Source organism: Arachis hypogaea, chromosome 11 (assembly GCF_003086295.3).
Source record: "Arachis hypogaea cultivar Tifrunner chromosome 11, arahy.Tifrunner.gnm2.J5K5, whole genome shotgun sequence".
In the NCBI taxonomy this organism is placed as follows: domain Eukaryota; kingdom Viridiplantae; phylum Streptophyta; class Magnoliopsida; order Fabales; family Fabaceae; genus Arachis; species Arachis hypogaea.
The window spans coordinates 14278431-14302323 of NC_092046.1; the positions used below are offsets into that span (position 1 = coordinate 14278431).

The following is a 23893-nucleotide window of genomic DNA, read 5'->3' on the forward strand; positions in this document are numbered from 1 at the left end:
ATACGAATAATTAGATTGTGATATCTATATGAAAGTTTCTAAAGGACTAAAAATATCTAAATCATTCAATGAATATTTGCAAGGGTTGTACTCAGTCAAATTGCAAAGATCTTTATATGGTATAAAGCAATTTGGACAAATGTGGTATACTCGTCTTACTGAGTATCTAACTAAAAACAAATTTAAGAATGATGATATCTGCTCATGTGTTTTCATAAAGAAATTTGCATCTGGATTCATTATAATTATTGTGTACGTTGATGATTTAAATATCATTAGAACCCTGAAGAGATTTCAACAATTATAAAAGTTCTAAAAGAAAAGTTTGAGATGAAAGATCTTAGAAAGACTAAATTTTGTCTCGACCTGGAAATTGAGCATATAAAAAATTAAATCTTTATTCATCAAATAACATACACAAAAAAGATATTCAAAAGATTTTATATGGATAAGTCACATTCATTAAGTACCCCAATGATCGTAAGATCTTTGGATGTGAAAAATGATTAATTCCGTCCTAAAGAAGAAAATGAAGATATCCTTGGTCTTGAAGTACTATATCTCAGTGCCATTTGGGCACTACTGTATCTTGCTAATAATACACGACCCGATATATCATTTGTTGTGAATTTACTAGCAAGGTATAGTTCCTCTCCAACCAGAAGTATTAGAATGGAATGAAACAAATCTTTCGATATCTTAATAGAACGGTTGATATAGGATTGTTTTATCCATATGGATCCAAGTCACAACTAGTTGGCTATGCAGATGCAGGATACTTGTCTGATCCACACAAAGGGAGGTCTCAAATATGATACCTATTCACATATGGTGGTACAGCTATATCATGGAGGTCCACGAAACAGACGATTGCAGCAACATCCTCTAATCATGTTAAAATACTGGCGATACATGAAGCTAGTCGCGAGTGTTTTTGGCTCAAGAGTTTGATCTAATATAATCTGTCATCATGTGAACTGATTGATCATAAGATAGCTCCAACTGTTCTTTTTGAAGATAATATAGCATACATTGCTCAACTTAAAGGGGGATACATCAAAGGTGATAGAACAAAGCATATTTCTCCCAATTTTTTCTTCACTCATGACCTTCAAACTCAAGAAACAATTGATGTCCAATAGATTCGCTCAAGCGATAATTTGGCAGATTTATTTACAAAGTCCCTTCCGAAATCCTCCTTTAAAAGATTGGTATATCAAATTGGGATGCGCCGATTTCGAGATATAAAATAATGTCGACAAGAGGGGAAGACTGTACTCTTTTTTTTCTTGGTCAGGTTTTTTTTCCTATTGAATTTTTTTTGACAAAGTTTTTAATGGGACAGTCACATCACAAAGGATTTTGTATTTTTTTTCCTTCGCTAAAATTTTTTTCAATTAAGTTTTTATTTAGTAAGATTTTAATGAGACATAATTCTAAATGGTCATTTAAGGGGAGGTATTGTGATAAGAAATTAAGAATGAAAAATGAGTTGGATGCCCATTAATACTTGAACGGTTCAATTTTTCAATGAAAGAAAATTTAATTTTTAATGAATGAAGTTTGAAAAATCAAAACTTAGTACGTGTATAAATAGAGACTTAAGACTCTAACAATAAACACAATAATACGAATATAAAACATTTCTTTTTCTTTCTCTCTTTTTATATATTTATGCGACAACATATATAATATTAATATATGAATTATTTTTATCATAATAAAATAATAATATTAATAAATATTAATACTAAAATTTTTTATTTACACTTCGTTATCTGTGTCATGCAAATTGCGGCCCGCGATTTGTTAGCGGGCATTACAGTTTCCATAAATTCAAAAAAATACACTATGAAATCATATTAGTAGTACATTTCACTTTTTTTATTTTTTCAATATCTAAAAAATTGAGGCGCTTTTTTTCACACGTGGGTTTATTACAGTTAAAAATGTGTAATAAAAAACCGAAATAATGTCTAAAATAGATATTGAATTTTTGAACCTGAAATAAAATACTCTCTGAATTTTATAAATGATCAAATAATTTCTTCAAATTGTTTTGTTTGTTTGTGAATCTCTGTTGTTCCTAACCCAAATTTCCGTCAGTTAGCAATCGGAAATCGTAGTAACATTTTGGTGACTAATGAAAATTCACCACCCTAAACCCCTCTGACCCGTCTGCTTCAACCTCCAGCTCCGTGCTTTCTCGCCGCCGCGGCTCTGTCATTTCTCTCTCAGCGTCGCTGGCTGTCGCTCTCTGCCACCAGGCCCTCCCGCTGTCACCGTCGCGCCTTTTCGCAGGTAGGCAGACTTCCTAATATCTTCCATTGTTCTAAACAAACCTTGATTATATGTGTTAAATTTTTTAAAACCTTAAGTATATGCGGTTAAAAAATACAATACTTGCCTTAAGAAATAGTTTCCATAATTGGCAGCAGTAATATCGATTGTTGAATTTATGACTTTTATGTTTTTGGTCTGATTAAGTGTTTGTAAAATGTGAAATTGCCGAGTTTACATTCTTTTGATTGTTTAATTTATGATGTTCATCTGAATGTTATTTTGATTCTTAATTTAGGGGCACTTGATTTATTTTTTTAATTCTAATTTGGTGATATTTAAAGAGTGAAAATTTTACTTGGCTTGAATTACGGTTCAAACTTCAAAGTGGTGAATTTTGGTTACTTGTTTGTGATTATAGGGCTGCAAAAGGCATTTACACTTTCCAGTTACCCACTTTAGTTCTGTTGATGGTGTAGAGCTTCACCAACTTTGTACCCTGACCCTGAATATCTGAAGCAACACTCGCCCCAAAAAGGCAAAAATGTGTTATCCTACAGCATTGACCGTTTTATGCGCTGGTGGGTTGGCAGTTTCAGCATGTTCTAATCCTCTCTTTCTGATGTTTTCAGTTTCTTTTAGCTACTGATAGCACATATTGTTGAAACTCTAATTTTCCCCTCTTTTCTCTCTTGCTTTCCAGCATTTCTTTTGCAGATACCATCGATCACTTCAATTCCGGTTCCTAGTTCCAATTGCTATACTTTTGATAATTCTAGTCGTATTGTTGATTTCGTATCCTTCACTTCTCACAATCAAGAACATTTGTTCTTTGATTGGGCTTTGCATTTTATTTGATTTGATATTGATAATTCTAAAAGGGTCCTTACGGGGTTTGGATTTTAAAATTGGTTCTTAATAATTAATCATTTTGTTTTTGTGTTTATAAGGTGTTATTTTGAATATCAATTTTTTTCTGTAAATTGATTTGTATTTGATGCTATGCCTAAGGAGTTACAGATGTTATATTTTGGAGTACTAATTCTTGATGTCTTATCCATCTTGGGAGAACCAATGACCATTTACTTGTTATTATTCTAAGGTTTTGTTCAATTTGTGGTTTGTTGTTAACTTGTTTATACTTAACTGGTTTGATAGACTAGCTGGATCGGATACCTGTTTGAGTATGATGTAAAGGTATAGACAGTGCTAGATAGTTTTCCTTTGTTAAGTTTTGCTTCTAACGTAGGTTTCTAAACTATTCACTTTTCATTAGTGCAGGAAGGTACTGACTTAGCGGTCCGATTCTGCAAAGATGTCGAGAGTAGATCACAAACGGTAGTCCATATATAACCGTGCTTTCAGTTTGAAGTATTTATTTCAGTTAGTGCCAAAGTAGTAGTTGTTTGATCCATGTAGCCAATCTCACTTGGTGAAACAAGGCTTAGTTGTTCTATTCAACTTGAACGGGATTAGTAATAATCTTAAAGAGATGTCTACAATGTTCTGCTCTTTTATTCAAGTGTTCATAGTAAAACGGTTAACCAACAAAAATGTATTGCTGAGTATTGACTTGATTAACCATAATCAAAAACACAGCAGAAGTAACAAAATATTACCATATTGTCCTCATTATGACTTTTGTTAAAAGAAAAACAGGATTGTGGAGAGATAAGAATACTTTCTACATATATCTTTATTCCTTCTCCATCACTCAGAGAAATGGATTTTGGAAGATTCTTACCATCTTTCCTGTCTTCCTCCTCCCTTTGAAGCCTTCTATTTTTTACTAAGAGGAACGTTAGTGGCGAAAAAAAAAGGAGCCATCTCATGTTTTGGTTTCTTTAATTTTCTACTAGCTCTACCTTGAGATGTTTTCCATATAAGTTGATACATAAGGGTCTTAAGTTCTCAAACACTTAATTTGATAAAACCTTCATTAGTCATGGATCTTTACTTGATTTTGATTTCCAATATGCTTATAAACTAAATAATTTTATGAGTGTGGTGAATATTCCTTGTTGAGTACTTTAGATTTTTGTATTAGAATTTTTATCCATTAGTTGACTCCCAAAAGTATTCAGGGATATGTTGATTTTGGTCGATTTGATAAATACAACTACTTTGTTGCTGGTTCACACGAATCTGACTTTGTTCAAGTAAGTTTCTACTGCTTATTGTCTTTTAGGGAGAGTAAGGGATACTCCTTAGATGTCTACTTAAACCAATGAATACAATAAATTTTTCACTTCTAGTTCTCCTCCTTCTTGTTAATACCTTCTTTCTTGCTTTGTATACCACTTTCTCAATGTGTAGGAGTTCTATAATGGTGACTTGATGGGTTGTGAGCAAAGTTATGATAAAATGGGACGGACAGCTCAGGTTGGTGTTACTCTTGAACTCCTTTTTCTCTTTAAGTAAACTACATCAAGGACTCTATAATGGAAATGGTTAAAGTAGTTATCTCGTGGAGAAAAGGGGCCGTGACCATTTTTTCTTGTGTGTACATGTACAAACCCGCTTGTGCATATATTCATGGTACGTGCAACTATGTTATTGAACATTCCTTTCTTAACCCGTTTTGTATAAAGATAGAGATATAATAGATAACCAATAGGCTAAAAGTCTTTTCTCTGATGCTTGATTGTTTGGCACAAAGAAGCTTTGGCTTCTTTAGGATAAATTTTTCTGCTTTATGTGGTCTATGTTTCTTCCTTATGTTACATTTGTCTTTCAGGTCAATATCATTTGTGGGAGTTGTTTGAATGGACAATGTAAAGGTATGACTATCAGTCTTTGAAACATTTGATTTGATTTGCAACTCAATTATCTTCTTTGGTATTAGAAAAAAAATTGATTTAGAAATCTCATGGATTTGCTTTATTTGTTATTTCAAATTCTCTCATTTTTTTACAAGATTTTGTTGTAATTGAATTGATTTGAGTTCTAAAAAATAAAAAAAAGGGATTACATACTCTGCATGATTTATCATTATAGGATGTGCATGTTATTTTTGTTTATTTGTAAAAACTCTGAAAAATAGAGCAAAGAGTTTGCCAAATTATGTATGGCAAAAGGATCACATGCTCCTGGTCATAGATCGTCACACTGCATGTTGAGAACTCTGTTATAATTCATGTTTCAATGTAGCACATGACAAATGCTTCTTTGTTTTTTACTTGTAGGTCGACCTGGATGTATATGTAATGTCACTTATGAATCAAACTGCAGGTTTTGATGCAATACTACATTCCTGCCTCTTCTTCCTCTTTTAATTTTACTAACTGATTTTTCCCTTTTGCTATTTATTTCTCTTCTTTCTGTCTACTTTATCACCTTATCCCTCCTCCAAATTATTTACAATAGGTTGGCCTAACTGCTGAGCCTGAACCCCCCAACCCATTCATTAAGTTCGTAACACAATGTATAGAATTACTCATAGTCATAACATTTTCTATAAAGCTAATACTTCATGTTATGAAATCAGGAATGACCTGTTATGTTACTATAGATATTCTAATTTTTCCATTTATTGCTGTCTTGCTGCACAATAGATTAATATATGTATCACGATAAGCTTTAGAAGCTTGTTGCTTAAAGTACTTATTTGGCCTTGATCTTTACTTCTTTAGGAGATAGCAGATGATTTTCATTACTAGTCTTGAGCTCCATTATTAGTCTTGGATTTCCCATGTTTGCAGTTGAAGTATGACCTTTAAATATGACAATCTTGATAATTCCCAGAGTTTCAGTTGAACTTGCTTTACCATGTGAAAAACCGGGCCCACAAGTATTTCAAGGCTTCACGGTTGGTTTTCATCCACGATCATGGGAAATTGTGAGCATCTCTATATTTATCACAATTCTTGGAATCATATTAAGAGTTTGGCTCCTCTAAATTGCATTGTAGCTTTAAAGGGTGTGTGAGTTGGAGAATGCAAGGGAACAGAAGGGTTTGCAGGGATTTGCAGAGTAAAATGCATAATGAAAACTGCTAAGAGAAACCAAATCCTTTAACTCCTAATTTGATCCACATGAATTTTGAATCTAAAGACTAGTGAGATTAAATTTTATCTTAAATTATAATCTGTGGTTGGTTACAGTAGAAAAAAACTGTTGGATTATTTTGTTGTAAAACATTGAGATCCAAATTGATAGAAAATTAAACCTTGTTTGAGATCCAAAATGGTAGATTTAGGGTGGGTTACTCAGTTCAATTATATCACTTACTGAATTTTCATTTTGTGAAAATTTTTAGGTTTATAATGGCATGACACAATTTGGTTTTGAGAAACCCAACCGTGATTTTAGGTCTGGATACTCCTGCTGCCATCTTGTGCTTTACATAACGGCAGATTTTCTTCAATCGTTATTAATGGCATGCTATGGTTTCCTTTTGCAGCTTTGATGCAGGGCAATCTCAGGTAGTCCTTTTTATGACTGCAGTAGCTTCACACTCATCCTTAGTTGGAAAGCCTAGTTTGAAGGTACTTCTGTTAAAGTTACAGTTGCAGGAACTACTATTGTCTTTGCTCTTGGTACTAGCTTCATCACCATTGTTTTATTGTTGCTTATTAGGTTCTTCCAGAGAAGGGCTTGGAAGTTAGATTGTCTGGATCTGCCAACCATGGGAAGCCTCCTACAACTTTGTCACCCACGATGTTGATTGTGGATTGGAGATGTATGTTACCAATGTTTTTAAGCATCATCAATTATTTTTTGTAGGGTGTGTATGTTTGTTAAACTTTCACTTGTCTACACTTTTGTCAGGCGAGGTAGTCCGTGATACTCCATATGAAGTTAATATAACAATCCCAATTGAGGGTTATGAGAGTATTGAATTTGTGCTTACAAAACTGTGCGGTGAGTCATGATGACTTTTCTAGGTTGTAATTTGTAAATTCCATTATTGTTCCTCTGGTCCTTTATATGCATTCAATTATCTGGGAGACCTTAACTATGGGGTTACACTTTCCAATGGTGTTACATTGTTTTTCCCTTTTAATATTTGTTTATTCATGGTTGTAGACTATACACAGGAAGAAGGTGAAGATGCCAGAAAAGGATGGGCAATATTTGGGGTGCTATCTTGCATGTATAGCAACTATCTTGTTATGTATATACATGTTAGTATTTTGCTGTTTATTTTCTATACTTGCATTCAATATATGGCAACTTGTTATTCTGCAGATTCTTTGTCTGTTCGACCCTCTTCTGCTGTGGAGGGTTCATTTACAAGACAAAAGTGGAACGGCAGGTCAGAATTTTTCTCACTTACAAGTTGCCAGAATAGGATGGTTGTTGAGTATCAGTTTTTTCATATCTTAAGTCACAGAACTTTTAATTTCTGTTGTGTTAACTTTTTGCAGCATGGAATTGATGCTTTGCCTGGCATGACAATCCTATCTGCGTGTTTAGAGACAGTGAGTTCAAATCTCCTACTGATGTTTATTGATTTCTTAGAACTTTCGCATGAAACTAATTAAGAATTGGTTATATTATTTCTACACTTAAAGATGGTGGTTAGGTGAATGATGATCATCATGAAATTAGTCTTTTTGGGTCTGAGTTTTTGTTGTGCATGACACACCAGGCTTTTATAAAATACGGATTAGGTTGACTTTGATCATTACAAAATTTTGTATCATTGCTTCAGAGAAAAAAGTTGCTACTGCGACTTTGTTCACTTCAAAAGCAATTTTAATAGCAATTTTTGCATGTTTCTATTTGGTGTTCCCCCCTTACATTTGCAAATCTATCTAACATGTCTTGAATGTTGGATGAAAATAGATTAGCGGAGCAGGGCAAAGCTACATGCGGCCGGAAGAGCAAAATAGTGCCTTTGGTGGCGAAGCCTCCTGGGAGCGCCCTCCTCCTAGTTCATCTCAAGGTGTATGGAGACAGGCAGAAAGAAAATATGGCTCCATTTGAATGTGTATCAGTGTTATGCAATCTGTATTGGCTGTACTTAAAACTCTCCCATTGATTTATCTAATTTTTGGTGTTTTCTCCTGCTGAAAATGCAACTTGGATCAACCTAGATTATATGAGAAGTTGAAGTATCTTTTTCTTTGAGGCAAAAGGGGGAAAAAAAGAAAAGGAAAAAAAAAAAAAAAATCATAGTTTGGAAAGCTAAAAGGAAGAAGGAAATCAAGTTATAGCATGAATGCAGGTTTTGGATTACATTTAACGGGTTCGTAAACATTGTTTGTTTGTATTTTTTGGGGGGTTTTATATTTTGCTTTAAGGTAGAGTTCAAATTATATAATTTTGTTTATGTAATTAGTTTCATTTTTAGGATAAGATTTGGTGGTTGTCTCTGATAAAATTTGTTATTTATGTTGGTCAATGCACTAGAGTTTTGCTTAATTGCTTCGCAATTATGTTATATATTTACAAAAAATTATTCACTAAATCAATTATCAATATAGAATATATGTTGAAATACAAAATATACATTAAAAATGAGCTAAATAACACGTAAAATTTATATATAAATACAAAGTGGTTGATTTAATAGTTGATGTTTAATGTGTGTATAATATTTTTATTTTTTGTCACGTTAGTTTTTATAATGATATTTGTTTAACAATATCTTTTGATGGATATATTGAAATTATTTTTATCCGAAAGGCAAAAATGAAACTTTTAAATACAGGTTATAATGGCAATGAACTATATGATAGTTTTTTTATGAAAATTTAAAAAGGTTTTTAAAAGTCAAATTTCATTCGCGAATTTTATTATTTAGAGGGCTAGAAATTTGGAGGCAAAGTTTAATTTGTAAAATAAAACAATAGTTTACAGTATAGCTTTGACCGTGAAATGCAACTTGCAGTGACTAAACTCCCTTTGTTTTGTATATACTTCGAAATTATGAGACACCTTTCATGAGTTATCTAGGAACTTGATAATTTGACTTTTTTCAAACATGAGTTGTAAAGCTTCAGTTCTTAGCTGCCTTGAAAACTAAATTAGCACTGATAGTGTCATGCAATTGTAGTAGCTTCATGTAATTTTTACTAAGGTGGTAATGAACTTGGTTTAAATATCTAACCGTAACACCATAGCATGTGCTTATTTGATTGAAGAAGTACCACTGCTAAAATGATTATTCAATAGTTTTCATATGAGAGATGAGAAGAGAGAATAGTTATATAGAAAGAATGACTTTTCAAAATATTTTAATATAGAACCTATGTTGTTATTATTTTATAAATAATTTGTTATATCATAAGTTTTTTGGAATATTTTTTAATTAGTTGACAAGGATTTCCTTTCCGGGGAGTGCTAGGGGAACAATGAAATTTTTGAACAACATAAACAACCACCAATCAAATGAAAATACACTACACCCTAATTTAATGCTACTAATCAAATTTACTCTTTTAACCCTATTAATTCACATTGTTTACACATTGTTCAAAAACCTTGTTGGTTACCTATACTTTTCCTTTCCTGAATCACTTGTGAAAAATGAGAAAAAAATTTGGTCAAAGGACTAATTTGATTCACAATTTTGTAATGATAACATGTAGTGATATTTAGACAAAGAAAAAGTATTGGAAATTTGGAACCAATACTTTATTGTGTACGATGTGTACAATGGATTAAGAAAACAGATAAAAATTACAATTAAAAATTAGATTATTAATTGATTATTTAATTTTAAATTTTAAAATTTGAAAAATTAGGATTAGTATTTAAACTCATTCACATTACATATGGTTATATCTAATCTTACAGTAACTTTCAATACATGTTCAAAACTCACCGTCATCTTCTCCGATCCTCACCGCGCGTCACTGAATTTCTCGTCGGCCATATTGACGCCGTCACATCCTCCCACTGACACCGTTCTCACCTCCGCCAGTCAGCCCGACACGCTTCGCCTTCCGACGCGCAGCCTAACTTGCTGCGGCTTTTTCGCGCACTTCTCTTTCGAACCGGCTTCGCTTTCTCCCATTCCTTCAAGCCTCTTCTCATCGATGATACCACCATGCTCTTCTTCTTCTTCGAATCCAAACATGATTAGCTTCTTTTAGATTTGAGCCTTATGCTTCACAACAGTGCCGCTTTCGTCATATTTAGTCTTTCAAAATTATATTTCACCACAATAGTTGTTTCTTGTGTTTATTACTTCTTCTTATTCTAATGTCATAATCTTTTTACTTGTGGTCGAACAATATTACCACACATAGACTTAGTAATATACGTCAGAATACCACATCAATATGCAAATTAACAAAATACATTAAAAGAATTAACTTGAGCCATGAAAAAAAAATTTAAATTTAAAATTAAAATGATTAAAAATTTAAGAACCAATTTAGAGTGGAATTGGAACTTCTTATGGAGGCGAGATCTATTCCAATAGGAGTTGGATATGCTAAACCAGTTACATAATACGCTAAGGTTGGTTAAACTTGCATATGGTAGAGAGGATAGAGTGGTCTGAAAATATGATAATCAATGTGTTTTTTCAACTAACTCTTTTGTATAAGTGCTGCAAGCGGAATTGGCCCCTGAGGAAGTCACAAGCTACAGCTTCACCAAGTCTATTTGGAAAGGTCTGGTGCCTCCAAGAGTGAAGTTGTTTGTCTGGTTTGTTTTGTCTGGCAGGATCAACACTAAAGAGAGACTGGGACAGCTTGGTATTATCAACCAACAAGATAAATTTTGTGCATTGTGTAATGAAGGTGTTGAAAATGGGCACCACTTGTTCTTCGTCTGTAGTTATTCTTGGCAGGTTTGGTGTGCTTGAATGTCATATGTTGGTAGACAATGGTCTTACCCGGGTTCATTAAAGGAGCATGCATTTCCTAAGCTGGACTGAGTTTTTAATTAGGAAGGAGGAGTGCAAGAGGTGAATGGTGTGTTTTTGTGCCATAATTTGAAACATATGGTTGAAAAGAAACAGAAGAATTTTTCAGAATAAAGGTAGAAGGGTTGAGGAGATAATCAACATGTCTTTTATGAATTATAGGGAGTGGATTGGTGCCGACTCCTTTTGTTATTGATGATTATGCCAGAGATGACAATGAGATATCCTTCTTCTTAGTTAAGTTGTTGTTTTTCTTTGGTTCTTTTTTTTGTTTGCTACTTTGATCAATTGCCTATACGCTACATTTGTAGTGTTGAGCTTTTCTTTAAAAAAAAAAAAAAACAATTTAGAGTTCGAGTAAAAATTCAAAGACTCCTTTTGAGATTTAACTAAATAATCGTGTATCCATGGTCAGAGTATTCAATATATATGAGAATAAAAGTTAAAAAACAAGAAACTTATGCTAAACATATAGTTTTATTTTAAACCAAAAGAAGACAACTTTAGTTGATCATTAGATTATAATATTATCCACGAAACGAGTAGGTACACCTATTCCTTTGCAACATTGCATCATAATAATATTAACTAATAATATTCCCTTTACAATTTTTCTTCTTTTCAGTTAATTTATTATGATTGTTATCAATACTTCTTATTTATTCGCATGCATTACGTCAATAGGTATTCCATTCCCTGACAATTATAAACACAAATAAAACTAATTAACTTTTAGCTTTCAAAGGTTTTAAGCGTGAAACGAATTCAATTCCCAATTAATTTGGAAGCTGACAGCTGCATCTATATATAACGTTAATTAAGTCTTAAGTACTAAACTTACAAAATGTTAATTATATTAGTGGTCTCAAGTCTCAACCCTGACTCTTTTTATTATTACGTTGTCATATATACTAATTAATTAACTACACATATGCTAGCAAAAACATGAGGCACAATATCAGAAATAGAGTCAGGGTATAATATATATATATATATATATATATATATATATATATTTTTTTTTTGATGGGAGAGTCAGGGTATAATATTAGTCACGCTTTATAATTTAAGATTATCTAAAAAACAATTATTAAATGTGTAACTCGGAGGGTGTAGTTGATGGAAGAAACTCATTCTTCCTTAACCAATGTTGAGATATTAAATGTGATAGATATAGTTCTATACTTTTATATTGATCGAACATAGATCAAGTGAAGTCTATATATGTAATATATAGATTACATAAAACCACTTCAATTCTTTCAAAAACTTCAATAGATAAAAAAAGAGTATGAATGATTATAATATTATACTATTTTTTTTTTTTAATTTTAACAAAATCAAATTTTACATCTTTCAATTATAAAAACTCATATCATGCATGTTATGAAATCACTTTTTTAAAAATTAAATTAATAAAAAAAGATACATAAATAATTATATCTCTAAAATTATATTTAAAAAAAAATTAAAACTGAAAAACAGAAATTTAATTAAATTTTTTGTATTGTGTTTGATTTTAAACGTATAAAATTGAGTTATATTTTAGTATTCTATTTAATTTAAGATAAATATAGAGAGAAGTCTTAATTTATTTTTAAAGAGGGGATAAAATTAGAATTTAAAAAATTAAATGCGAGTATTTTTAAAATAAAAAATATTATTAAAATTTTAGTTTTCGTCTTTAAAAATTTTAGTCTTTTAACTACCAAACATAATATCAAATCTCAATCCCCTAATCTCAATTCTCTCAGTATCTGAAAACAAATATAGGCTAATAACATAAGAATTCAAACCTATTGTGTTAAGTTTTTGAATCAAAATGTGATGTATTATATTATAGGATGAATTATTATTTTAGTTCTTAATATTTAGACTAAATTTTAATTTAGTTTTTAACGTTTTAAATATTTTATTTAATCTAAAAAAATTTTAAACATCATATTTAATTTCCAAAAAAATTTTAAGGGAGTTTAATGTTGTCCCACCATCAAATTTGACTCAAATAATTCGCATATTGAAGAGCCAATAACATATATTTGATTTTGGTATGTAAGTAAAATTGATCTACCAACTATCACTAATATAAAAGTTTTTCCTTTTGATTTTGAAGCATTGATAATTGATTGTTAAGATTTGGAGTTTTGTACCAAAAGAAAATTGAGGAGAAGTGTTACAAAAAAGTTTTAGTTATATTTTTTTTAACACATGAAAGAAAATATGACTTAACTAATAACGTCATTAATGTTCACGTTATTCATTTTGTTAATTATTAGTGTCAAATTTAATGGTAGGACAATGTTAAAGCTATTTGAAACTAATTGAGATAGAAATAATATGTTTAAAATGTTAAGAATCAAATTAAAATTTGGCCTAAACGTAAAGGACTAAACAATACTTTATCATATATTATATCTCAACTACTATAGTTATTTACTAAAAATAATGTTACATATTCAAGTTTTTTTGTTAATCAAGTCTAATTAAATTAGTCTAACTAAATTAGTCTAACATAATAAAAATTAATTATAACTAGCATTATTTTAACTCTTATATATTTTTTAATTTAATTATTGGACTTAGTTTATAAAAAAATTTAGATGTATAATATTATTTTTTATTAAATCTTTTTTTTTTTCTTTCAAAAAGTGATTCTGTGCTGTCTATGATGTATTACCGCGTAGACTTTGTTCCTAAGAAACAAAATTAGAAGGAAAACATATGGAATAATTATTGCTTTCAGATTTTGAGTGATTCAAATTTCAACATCATAGAAGAAATTGAATTGTTCTGATGGGTAGTAGTATCTATCATTTGGACACAATTTTGGTGAGAAATTGAGTCAATAATTTGATGAAGTCAACTGAGCAGGTAAGTCCACGTTAACTTTATGGACTTAATCTATAATAATAAGACACACACATAACAAACCTGCAGATTGACCAAGCTGAAATTTAATATTATTGTCATTGTTTTCTGGAAGCATTTTATTTATTATGGATTTAGTAAATTGCAAGCGAAGCATTAAATTAGGTTATTTGTTTGGCTTTGGATGCATAGAAATATAAAGTCTTTGGTCTCATAAGGTATACTAATTAAAGTGTACAAGCAAAGTGCATGTATAAGTATAACTGTGGGACAAACATAAAAATGAAGTATTTGTATTAAAACTTGAAAAGTATATTTTTGAAAATCTTCTTTACGTAATAAGAATTTTTTAAAAAAAAATTAATAGTTGTTTTATTTTTATATAAAAATTAGTTAATTAATCTTTTGATGAAATATTAAAAAATTGTGAACGGATCGGAACAAATTTAAATTGAGGAGAAACGCATAATTTTTTTAAAAAATTATTTGGTAAAAACCCTTTAAAATGATTTTTTTTTTAAAAAAAATTGTGCCTAAATATATTCTCGACACTGAACATATAAAATCAATTGTTATGCCTATTGATCAAATGATACTTTTAAAAGTATTTTACTTTGTCATTTTATTAAGTTTTTTATTTTTGGATTACAATTTAAATAATAGGTATAAAATATAGTTTTTTTTTAATTGATATGATAATATATGATTATATGCTTAATAATCAAGGGGATCGGAGCTAGCCATAGCAACCCGAAAAAAAAAATTGAACTTCTTGGTATTTTTTTTTTTTTTTGGGACTTGGCCTCCCTTAGCTTCTGAACAAGACTTGGCCCTTCTAATTTTTTTCTTTTATATTTATATTTTAAAAATGTAATTAAACATTTGTGTTAAAATGGATCGCTCTTTGTTCTCTTACTCTATTTTGTTTGTGTTTATCTAACATCTTACTTGAAGTTAAATTAAAAAAAGAGAAGTACTACACATACAAGTCATTTTTGTTTACTAAGTCTTACAAGTTGGGCCTAACTACTGAACCATTTCCGCGTATTTCATCTTCGTTTCCTTTTTTACGAAGAAGAAGAAAAGAGGCACAAAAAAACGTAAAAACGGCGTGAATATAAATGACTTGTATGATTTGTATGGAAAAGTGTTCTCTCTTTGCCTTCGATCTCCTTCTGTTTTTTTTTTATTTTCATGGTTTCTGAAATCAAGTTTTGAAATTGTTTTGAAGATGATGGAACTTCAGAAATACACTCGAACGATTATAAAAATACACCCAAACGATTACAGAAATACATCCAAATGATTACAGAAATACACCCAAACAGTTACAGAAATAAACCAAACGATTACAGAAATATACCCAAAGGATTACAGAAATACACCCAAAGAATTTAAGAAATACACCCAATATAGGGGGACAGTATATTTCTTCTTGAAATCTTTTAATGTTTTGCTGGTTAAGGATTAGGCACATGACAGAGACAATCTAGAAAAAAATCTAGAATAACAGTAAAACAGTACCTTGAATAATGTTTCTTCGTTTTTTTTGGTGATTTTGATGAAGGAGAAAGAGAAAACGAAAAGAGGAAAAGAAATTTCAATAAAAAAAGAGGGAGGAAGAGGTGGTGTTGATGACGATGATAATGAGAGAGAAAAATTACGAAAAAGAAGAAGAGATATGGAGAAAGAAGAAGAAGAAGAAAAAGAGGCACAAAAAAAAAACGTAAAACGGCGTGAATATAAATGACTTGTATGACTTGTACTGAAAATTACTTGTATGTAGAGAATTACTCTTAAAAAAAATATAATTCTCATATATTATTAAAAAAATTATTCCTAAGGCTTAAATTCAAAACATTTTACTAGAAGATTAAAATATTTACAATTTTCGCTATTTAAGATATATATATATATATATATATATTATTATTGTAAATTAGACAAACAACAATTGTGATATACTTGACTCAAGAAGTAGAGAGAAAAATAAAAATAGAATAAAAATATGTATAAATTGATATATAAGATTATACATATAATTTATTTAAATTTCTTCAACTAAATTTACAACAAGTTAATGGTTAAAAAGAATAGTTTTCCACAACTCAAATAAAATCAAAGGTCTAGATCCTCCGCCCTTGATTCCAAGAAAAATAATAGGGACTTTGAAAATGAGATACATTCGGTAATGTTTTCTTGTGTATAACTTTAACTGCAAGAATACGTTAACGATTTAGAACAGCATTAAGCAACCACGCCATCCAGGTCCAGTACTCACGGGTTTTTACACCTTAATCTTATACATTCTTTAATTATTTAATTCTTTTACTATTTTTTTTTCCTTTATGGTAAACTAAAAGTTATTGCGTGTTGTTAGTAGCTTAATTGGACTTTAATTTGTCCTCGAAGTATCTTACATTCGAAGGTTACGTGATTTAACATGCAACGGAAATTTTTTTTTGTATTATCATTGAAATGTATTGATCAACAAAGTTACAACTACATAGAAACAAATAGGATCATCAAACTCTTCTAACATGAAGATGTTCATACTTACTAAGATTTAATAATTATTACATTAAGGTAATAAAGGTTAACATATTATGTAAATTACAAAATCAATGAAAATTAATCCTTAAGTTTTTTACTTTAACAAATTTCACACTTTAGAAGATTATTTCCCAAGCAAATTAATCCGATCCTACAAACTACCGCAACTAGAAGTATTTACACTTTTTAATCACATAAAATATGTTTAAACGCTACCGATGATAATTCGAGCAAGGGATAAAACCAACAGAGTATAAGATTATAATTATTTAACGAACTGCGGATCGAGTTTGGACGAAAAAAATACTGTTTGATACAGGGGTTCGAGTCTTTTTCATCTTTTGAGAATAGGGTAAAATAATATTAAAGGAACTACTCACATAAAAATATTAACAACGTCTTTTTTTTTTAAATATTTTTTAATAATTAAAATTTAACATATATAATTAATTAAATTATGTTATTTTTATTAAAATTAAATTAGATAAATTAGTTTAGTTGAAAAACCAATAAATTAAATTTTAAATTGATCTAAATTAATATTCTTTTTTATAAAAAAAGACTACAATATTTTTATTATAAAAAATAACTAAAATACTTATATTATATATATATTTAAAAATTCTAAATCCTAATCCTATCATGACAGAGAATAAAAGAGACATTTGGCGATAAGCCTGGGCTTGTTTGGAGGGATCGTCATAAATAATTAAAGTGTGGCGTTCGCGGTACATAAAAAATTCAGCCAGAGCTGCTCCCGTATACGGAGCGAGCAATCCCTATAGTACCCTCCTCAAATTCCACTAACTCCCCCGCCATTACTTCATCAAGACCATAAATATGAGTCTTTGTTGATTGAGAATCGTATCTGTAGCTACTGATGTCTTACCTGTTTGTCTGTTCCCAATAATTAATTCTCGCTGACCACGACCTATAGGGATCATTGAATCAATAATTCTAGTTTTAATAAATTAAGAAAAAAATTTTAAGAACCATAGCATTTCGTGATTCATTGTTAAATCCACTTTGATTCTCAGGGCTATAATTTAGAATTCTCAAAATTAATATATATAATAAGAGTATTTTGATCATTTTATATAATAAGGGTATTGTAGTCAGTTTCTATAAAAAATAATATTAATTTAGATAAATTCAAGATTTGATTCACCATTTTTTTGGTCAAATTAATTTATTTGGCCTAATTTTGACAAAAATAATATGATTTAATCGATTATATGTGTTAAATTTTAATTTAAAAAAACAGCTTTAAAAAAAGACGTTTTAGACGTCATTATTTAAGTGATTCCCAATATTAAAACTATCCCCAATTTTTGAACGGCAGTGAGAAAAATAACCTAAAAATAATATAAAACACAATAAAAATAATCAAAAACAATATTTTTACAGGGATAAATAATTTTTGTATTTGGCAAATAGCTTATGTATTTAATTCAAAATTTTGTAAAATTATTTGGATAATTATTTAAAAAATAGATAAAAAATTATATCAAAATTAAATCTTTAGAATTTTTAATTATTTTTTAAAAGTATTTTTTACTATTAAAAAAATTACAAAAATCAATATACTTAATATAAAATTATTAAATTTTAAGAATAAAAATATATATTTTTTAATTATATTTAAAAAAATCACATCAAAATTTAACATTTAAATTACTTTTTAATTAAGAATATATATTTAATATTAAATTATTATATTTTAAAATATTTTAAAAATATTTTTGTCATTAACAAAAATAGAAAATATTTTTATCATCGGCATTTTAAAAAATTCAGAATATATCACGAGGATGAAGTAGTTACATAGATTATGCTAGAACATCCCTTAGCTTGAAAATAAATAAGAAAAGAATACGTTGGAAACCTATTTGGAAATAATTAGTTGTGTTAATTTAATAATTTTGATTAAAATATAGACAATATAAAAAAAATTATACATATTTTTAATTATGTATCGTTACATGAGAAGGATAATTGTTTTTTACAACAACTACATGAATAGTTATCTAAATTAAAAACAAAAAAATCGTGTGATCGAAATACATGACTATATAAAATAATTTATGAATACATGAAGTTAAATCCTTATTTGTGTGTCTCTGTTTTTACATTCTTTCTCTCTCTCTCTCTCTCTTTCCTTCCTATCACTTTTTATAATTTTATTATAATTAAATCTTGATAGTTTAAAACCTTCTATTAAGATTTAGAATTTTAGTCTTTGAAAAAATAATACTATATTAACTTTAATATTTTTAATATGACAAAAATTTAATTATAAATTTGATAAAAATTATATAAATTAACAGAATAATAATTTAACTTTCATTTTTTATTGGTCTCTTAATAATGTTATTTTATATATAATATAATTTTTTTTCATAGACTTTTACTTTTTTAAAAGAAAACTTATTACATTTTATACATTTTAAACTTATTCGTATGTATCCGAATATTGGAAGGTATATTTGAAAAAAATTATAAAGATCAAAATTTTGATGTGATATTTGTAAATCTGCTTAGAAAAATAAGATTTTTTATTTTTTAAAATTTGTGATTTCATAAATTTTACCCTAAACAAATTTTTTTTGGTGATTTTGTTAATGTGAATGGCAAAAAAAGAAATGAAAAAAATATTTTAGGGATTGAATATTTTTTTATTTTTGTGCTCTCATATATGAATTTTTGTTCCTTTTTCATTAATTTTTTATTTTTTTTAAATTTCTAATAAAAAAATTTTGTTCATAAAATTTGAAGGTTGTGGTAGGTTTAGAGAAAAGGGGGTTGAATCTATGCCTTCCTTTTTAGTTGCAATTGTGACCCTTTTAAACAAACTTTCAATTCTGATTCTATTTGTACTTAGCAGCGGAAATTTATGAGATAATTTATTTTTGTCTCATGAATATCAGAAAACAGAACACAGCAGAGAAGAGAGAAGCTAACACCAGCATGTATCCTGGTTCGGTTGCCTTGTGCTATGCAACCTACATCCAGTCTCCTCCACAACTATGGAAGAATTTCCACTATAGTTAACAGTATTACATACACCAATTTCACAGGATTGACCCAATCCTTTCACACTCAAGTTCTAACCTAACTTGACATTGGCTATACTAATACCTAACTATTCACTCTTAGTGCTAACCCAACTAAGAAAGGGATACCTCACAGGTACAAGATACAAGACATAGACATACCTAAAGAAATCAGAAAATAACTCTAGGCTTTTCTCTCAAGTGTATCACTTAACCTTTTTCCACTCATGGCTTTTACTTGAGCTTTCTCACAATGCCTTTTCTCACAAGAAATTACAGAAAGATAAACATAGAAAAGTACATCACAATCTGTAAAATATGAAGGAGATTGACTTCATCAACAGCCTCTTTGCTATGTGATAAACCAGATTTGCATGTCTCTGATTCAGTCCTTCATACTGGCAGAATACTCTTTTAACTAGGAAACACTGTCCAGTTAGATGAACTTTTTCAAAGAACACTTCTCAGAACAAAACTTCAATACTCTGGTTATCTCTCCTTACTCCTGAATGAGCAGAAAGTCTTCTTTTATCTCCTTGCATGTTGTTGGGTTCTTCTTCCAAGGTCAACACCTTGAGCTTTGAGCTTCACTAACCCATAGATTCACTTTTTCTCATTAAACCTTAGAGTAGAAACTTTGCTTCTGACTTCCCTATCTTGACCGAAAGCCATAAAGCAGCAACCACAAGAGTCTTCCAATGGTCAACTTAATTTGAGCCCTTGAACACCAACTTGGTTCCCAAGACTTGTTTGAGACCGTGGATTTACAGCAGAGAGGAACAGAAATTCTCTTTTCCATATAGCTCAAAATGGAGATACAGGGAGTTGAAGATGAAGAAAAGAAAGTGTGTTGCATGCAAGAGGAAATGGATTACCTTGAGCTTTCTGATCTTTTCTTGATATGGGTGATTAGACCTTACCCTTCTTTACTTAACCTTCTCTTTCCTTCTTCTTTCATGACTAGTTTAGTGACTAAGCTCTCTTTTTTACTTTTTCTAAGTTCAGTAATTTGACTGAGACAGAGAAGAAAGGAACGTTGCTTTGGAAGCAATGAGAGAGAGTGAAGACTTCAATCTTGTATGAGAAGCTTGGTGGGATCAGCTTGAATTGATGGACACAGGCTTGGATCAGTTTTGATTTGCTTGGCCCGTTGGTTCTTTTCTTTGTTTCTTTTGGGCTCCACTTGATTAACCAGCCCATTAGCCTTGATGTTCTTATTCCAATTTGGGCTGCTTGATTTAATTTTGGCCTGCAACAATTTATAAATAATTAGCAACATATAATTATTAACACTCAACACTAATTATTTATTTTACCCAAAAATAATGTTTGTCATCACTAATTAATTTAGTTAATTTCTTAACTCAACAATCTCCCCTTGATGACAAACATGATTTAAGAAATAATCAAAAGGAAATGAATTTGAGTAAGGTTTAGAAACTCCCTTTGATTTTTGTCATTTGCTTTTATGTTGCTCCCCCTTTCCTTTTCAAGATTAGCTCCCCCTGGATTTATGCTTTCCTCTTTGTTCCTATTTTACATTGTTCTTAAAGATAGCACAATAAAGAGCTACACACATTTATCTTGTCTAAGGGATATCAATCGAACAACATCACATAATCAGCCCAACATCAAACTAATATCAGCAGCACAAAGATTCAACATGTGAAAGCAATTTTTAATGCAGCAAACAGACAAAAATCCCAAAAGAAATACTAGTAGCTGCAGCAATGCCAAAAAATTCCTAGGACACACATTTACCATCCTATTATCCTATTGCTATTACTCCCCCTTTTATCATCAAGAGCGGATAATAAACAAGATCAACAAAAACTATATGTTGAGTCCTGCAGTAAAGAGTTAGAGCACAGTTCAAAGTACTAACTAAACTATCAAAAGTGCAGCAGTATTTAGAGTTATTACAGTCATCCAAAATAAAAAACAGTTCAACAGTAGCAAAAAAAATAGAATGCATGAGACAAAAAGAGAGCAGCAGCAGCAGTTTTCATGAGACAATTTCTAGGCATCAGAACCATTCCCCTCCGAACCAGCTTCCTCTTCAACATCAGTGGCAGGGTCTTCATCCTTTTGAAGGTTATCAATGAAGGTCACGAACACAACCACTCTATCCCTTGATTTCCTTAGGAAATTCTCATGCTTGCTAGCTAATTTCCTTTACTCTTTGCTCATAGCAATCATGTGATTTGATTGGGAAACGAACTCTTGGACAACATCCTTGACCACATTCAGCAGAGCGAATTTCTTCTCAGTAGAGATGGAAGTATCCTCAGTGGAAAGAGAAGGAGATTCCTCGGGAACAAAGTCATCATCTTCATTATCTAAGACCACCCTTTCAGATCGAGTAGGTCCTTTGGCCTGTTTCACTGAACCACCCCTTTTTAGGTATGAATGTCTATTTTGATATTCCTCATTGGTCAAGTCAACACCAAAATACTCAAATATGCAAGTTAGAAACATGCCATAAGGAAGTGCTTTGTCTTTTTCACTCCTAACAGAGTCAAACATATATCTAACCATCAAGTATGCAAATGAAATTTCAGTTTTGGTGAGAAGGACATATAAAACAAGAGTAGCAGTGTAGGAAACTCTTTGATATGAGCTACTTTGAGGAAGAATAATGTGGTTGACCATTCGGTGCAACTGAGCATGCTCATACTCTAGGGCTTTGTGAGTGGGTGTAATGCCATCAATTAAAGAAACATGTTCACAAATGTGAGCCAATGCATCATGGTAAGAGATTCCAACACCATCATCCCACTTAACCGAAGTATAAGCACAAGGCCCAACATCAGTATACTTTAAAGTATAACTGATAGTTTCATTGTTTAAAACTATGTCTCGGCCCTTTACATATGAGTGAGCAGTGCCTTCATGATAAGTCATGTTGGCTTAAAATTCTTTGACCAAAAAGGGGTAAACAGACTTTTTAATGTCAAAAAGATGATTTCAGTCCAGAAAAATCAAGTTATCAACAAATGGAAAACCTTTTCTTTTCAAAGATGGCAAATCAGCGAGAAAAGATAGACACAGGGTACGAAACTAAATAACCCCCTCATAAAAGTCATTATTCATGGCAGATTTGAATCTATAGGGGTTATAGTTCGAATGAGAGGTCAAAAAATGAGCTTTGTGATCAAAAGGTCCAATGTATGGTTCTTTAACATTTTTGAGAGGGACTCGAGTTTTACCTCGTTGAGAGCGCACAGGAACTGACCTGAATTTTGGTTGTGTTGGTTCGGGCACTGGTTCCTCAGCCGCCGGACGTTTGCCTTTGGAGGAGCTAGGCTTTGAAGAACCAGGTTTTGAGGAGCTTGGCTTGGAAGGCGTCGCCTTTGGTGGTGGCGTCAGCTTGGCAGAAGCAGGGAATCTAGGTGTGGTCTTGGTCCGCGCCATGGGAGCAGTTCTTGGAGGAGAGGTAGGAGGAGAAGGAGAGGGTGTGAAGGTTTGGTCGTGAGAGCGAGTTGAAGGCTTTGTGTGAGGCTTGAAGATTTTTTCACGAGGAGGCCTTTTAGCAATGGTTTTCTTCCTCATCTGGTAATATTTAGGCTTTTGAGGGAAGAGAAGCAGTAAAGATAGTGGGAAGAAACTGAAGGATTTGAGGAGAAGTTATGGAGGGAAGAGAGAGAGTGTTGGTAATCGTACCCAAAAGAAAATTTCTCAAACCATGCAACTGCATCACTACTGATTTGACTTGAAAAGACATGACCTCATTTAAGAAATATTTTATTTGATTTTAAAATAAAACTGGAAATTAATTTTAAATTTTGAAAAACAACAAAAATTAAATTGAAACCCTTTTTGGACCAAAACGAAGGAAAAAAATTAAATCAGCTCGAAAATATTTTTGGGCCAGAAAACATTAAATGAAAACCCTTAAAGAAAACTTAAACACACAAGCTAACAAAATATCAAACAGAAAAAAATGTAACATTCATATTGGGCCCAGAGGTGGTTTGAATTAAGAAAACACATAGGACCACCCAGATCTGATTTGAGGTTGGCCCAGATTAATTTTTCACTTGCAACAAGTCCAGACTGCGCTGATTGAAGGGAACGTTCATCATCTGCCCAAAATTGTCTCATACCTGTTTATGAGACAAAATACTCCAGCAAACACATAAGCAATTATTAAACAAAGAATCATAATTCAAAATTCCTAGACTAGACCTAAGCATGCAGAATCTGTCCTCAGGCAGTGGTTTTGTGAAAATGTTTGCCAATTGCTCTTCCGATTTAACAAATTGAATACTAATATCCCCCTTTTGAACGTGTTCTCTTATTGAGTAAAATTTCA

General features: G+C 30.8%; 1 protein-coding gene across 1 annotated transcript; it reads left to right on the top strand.

Annotated features, from left to right (window-relative positions):
- Window positions 1-1859: 1859 nt before the first annotated feature.
- LOC112720339 (uncharacterized) lies at window positions 1860-8649 on the top strand. The gene is made up of 18 exons (XM_025771244.3): window positions 1860-2301; window positions 2702-2861; window positions 2984-3075; window positions 3439-3477; window positions 3562-3618; window positions 4365-4439; window positions 4597-4662; window positions 5018-5060; window positions 5466-5511; window positions 6025-6118; window positions 6539-6591; window positions 6683-6767; window positions 6859-6961; window positions 7051-7143; window positions 7309-7375; window positions 7471-7537; window positions 7650-7703; window positions 8071-8649. The coding sequence occupies exons 2-18, from the start codon at window positions 2825-2827 to the stop codon at window positions 8209-8211; spliced, it is 1212 nt and encodes a 403-aa protein (XP_025627029.1). The 5' UTR covers window positions 1860-2301; window positions 2702-2824; the 3' UTR covers window positions 8212-8649.
- The last annotated feature ends 15244 nt before the right edge of the window (window positions 8650-23893 follow it).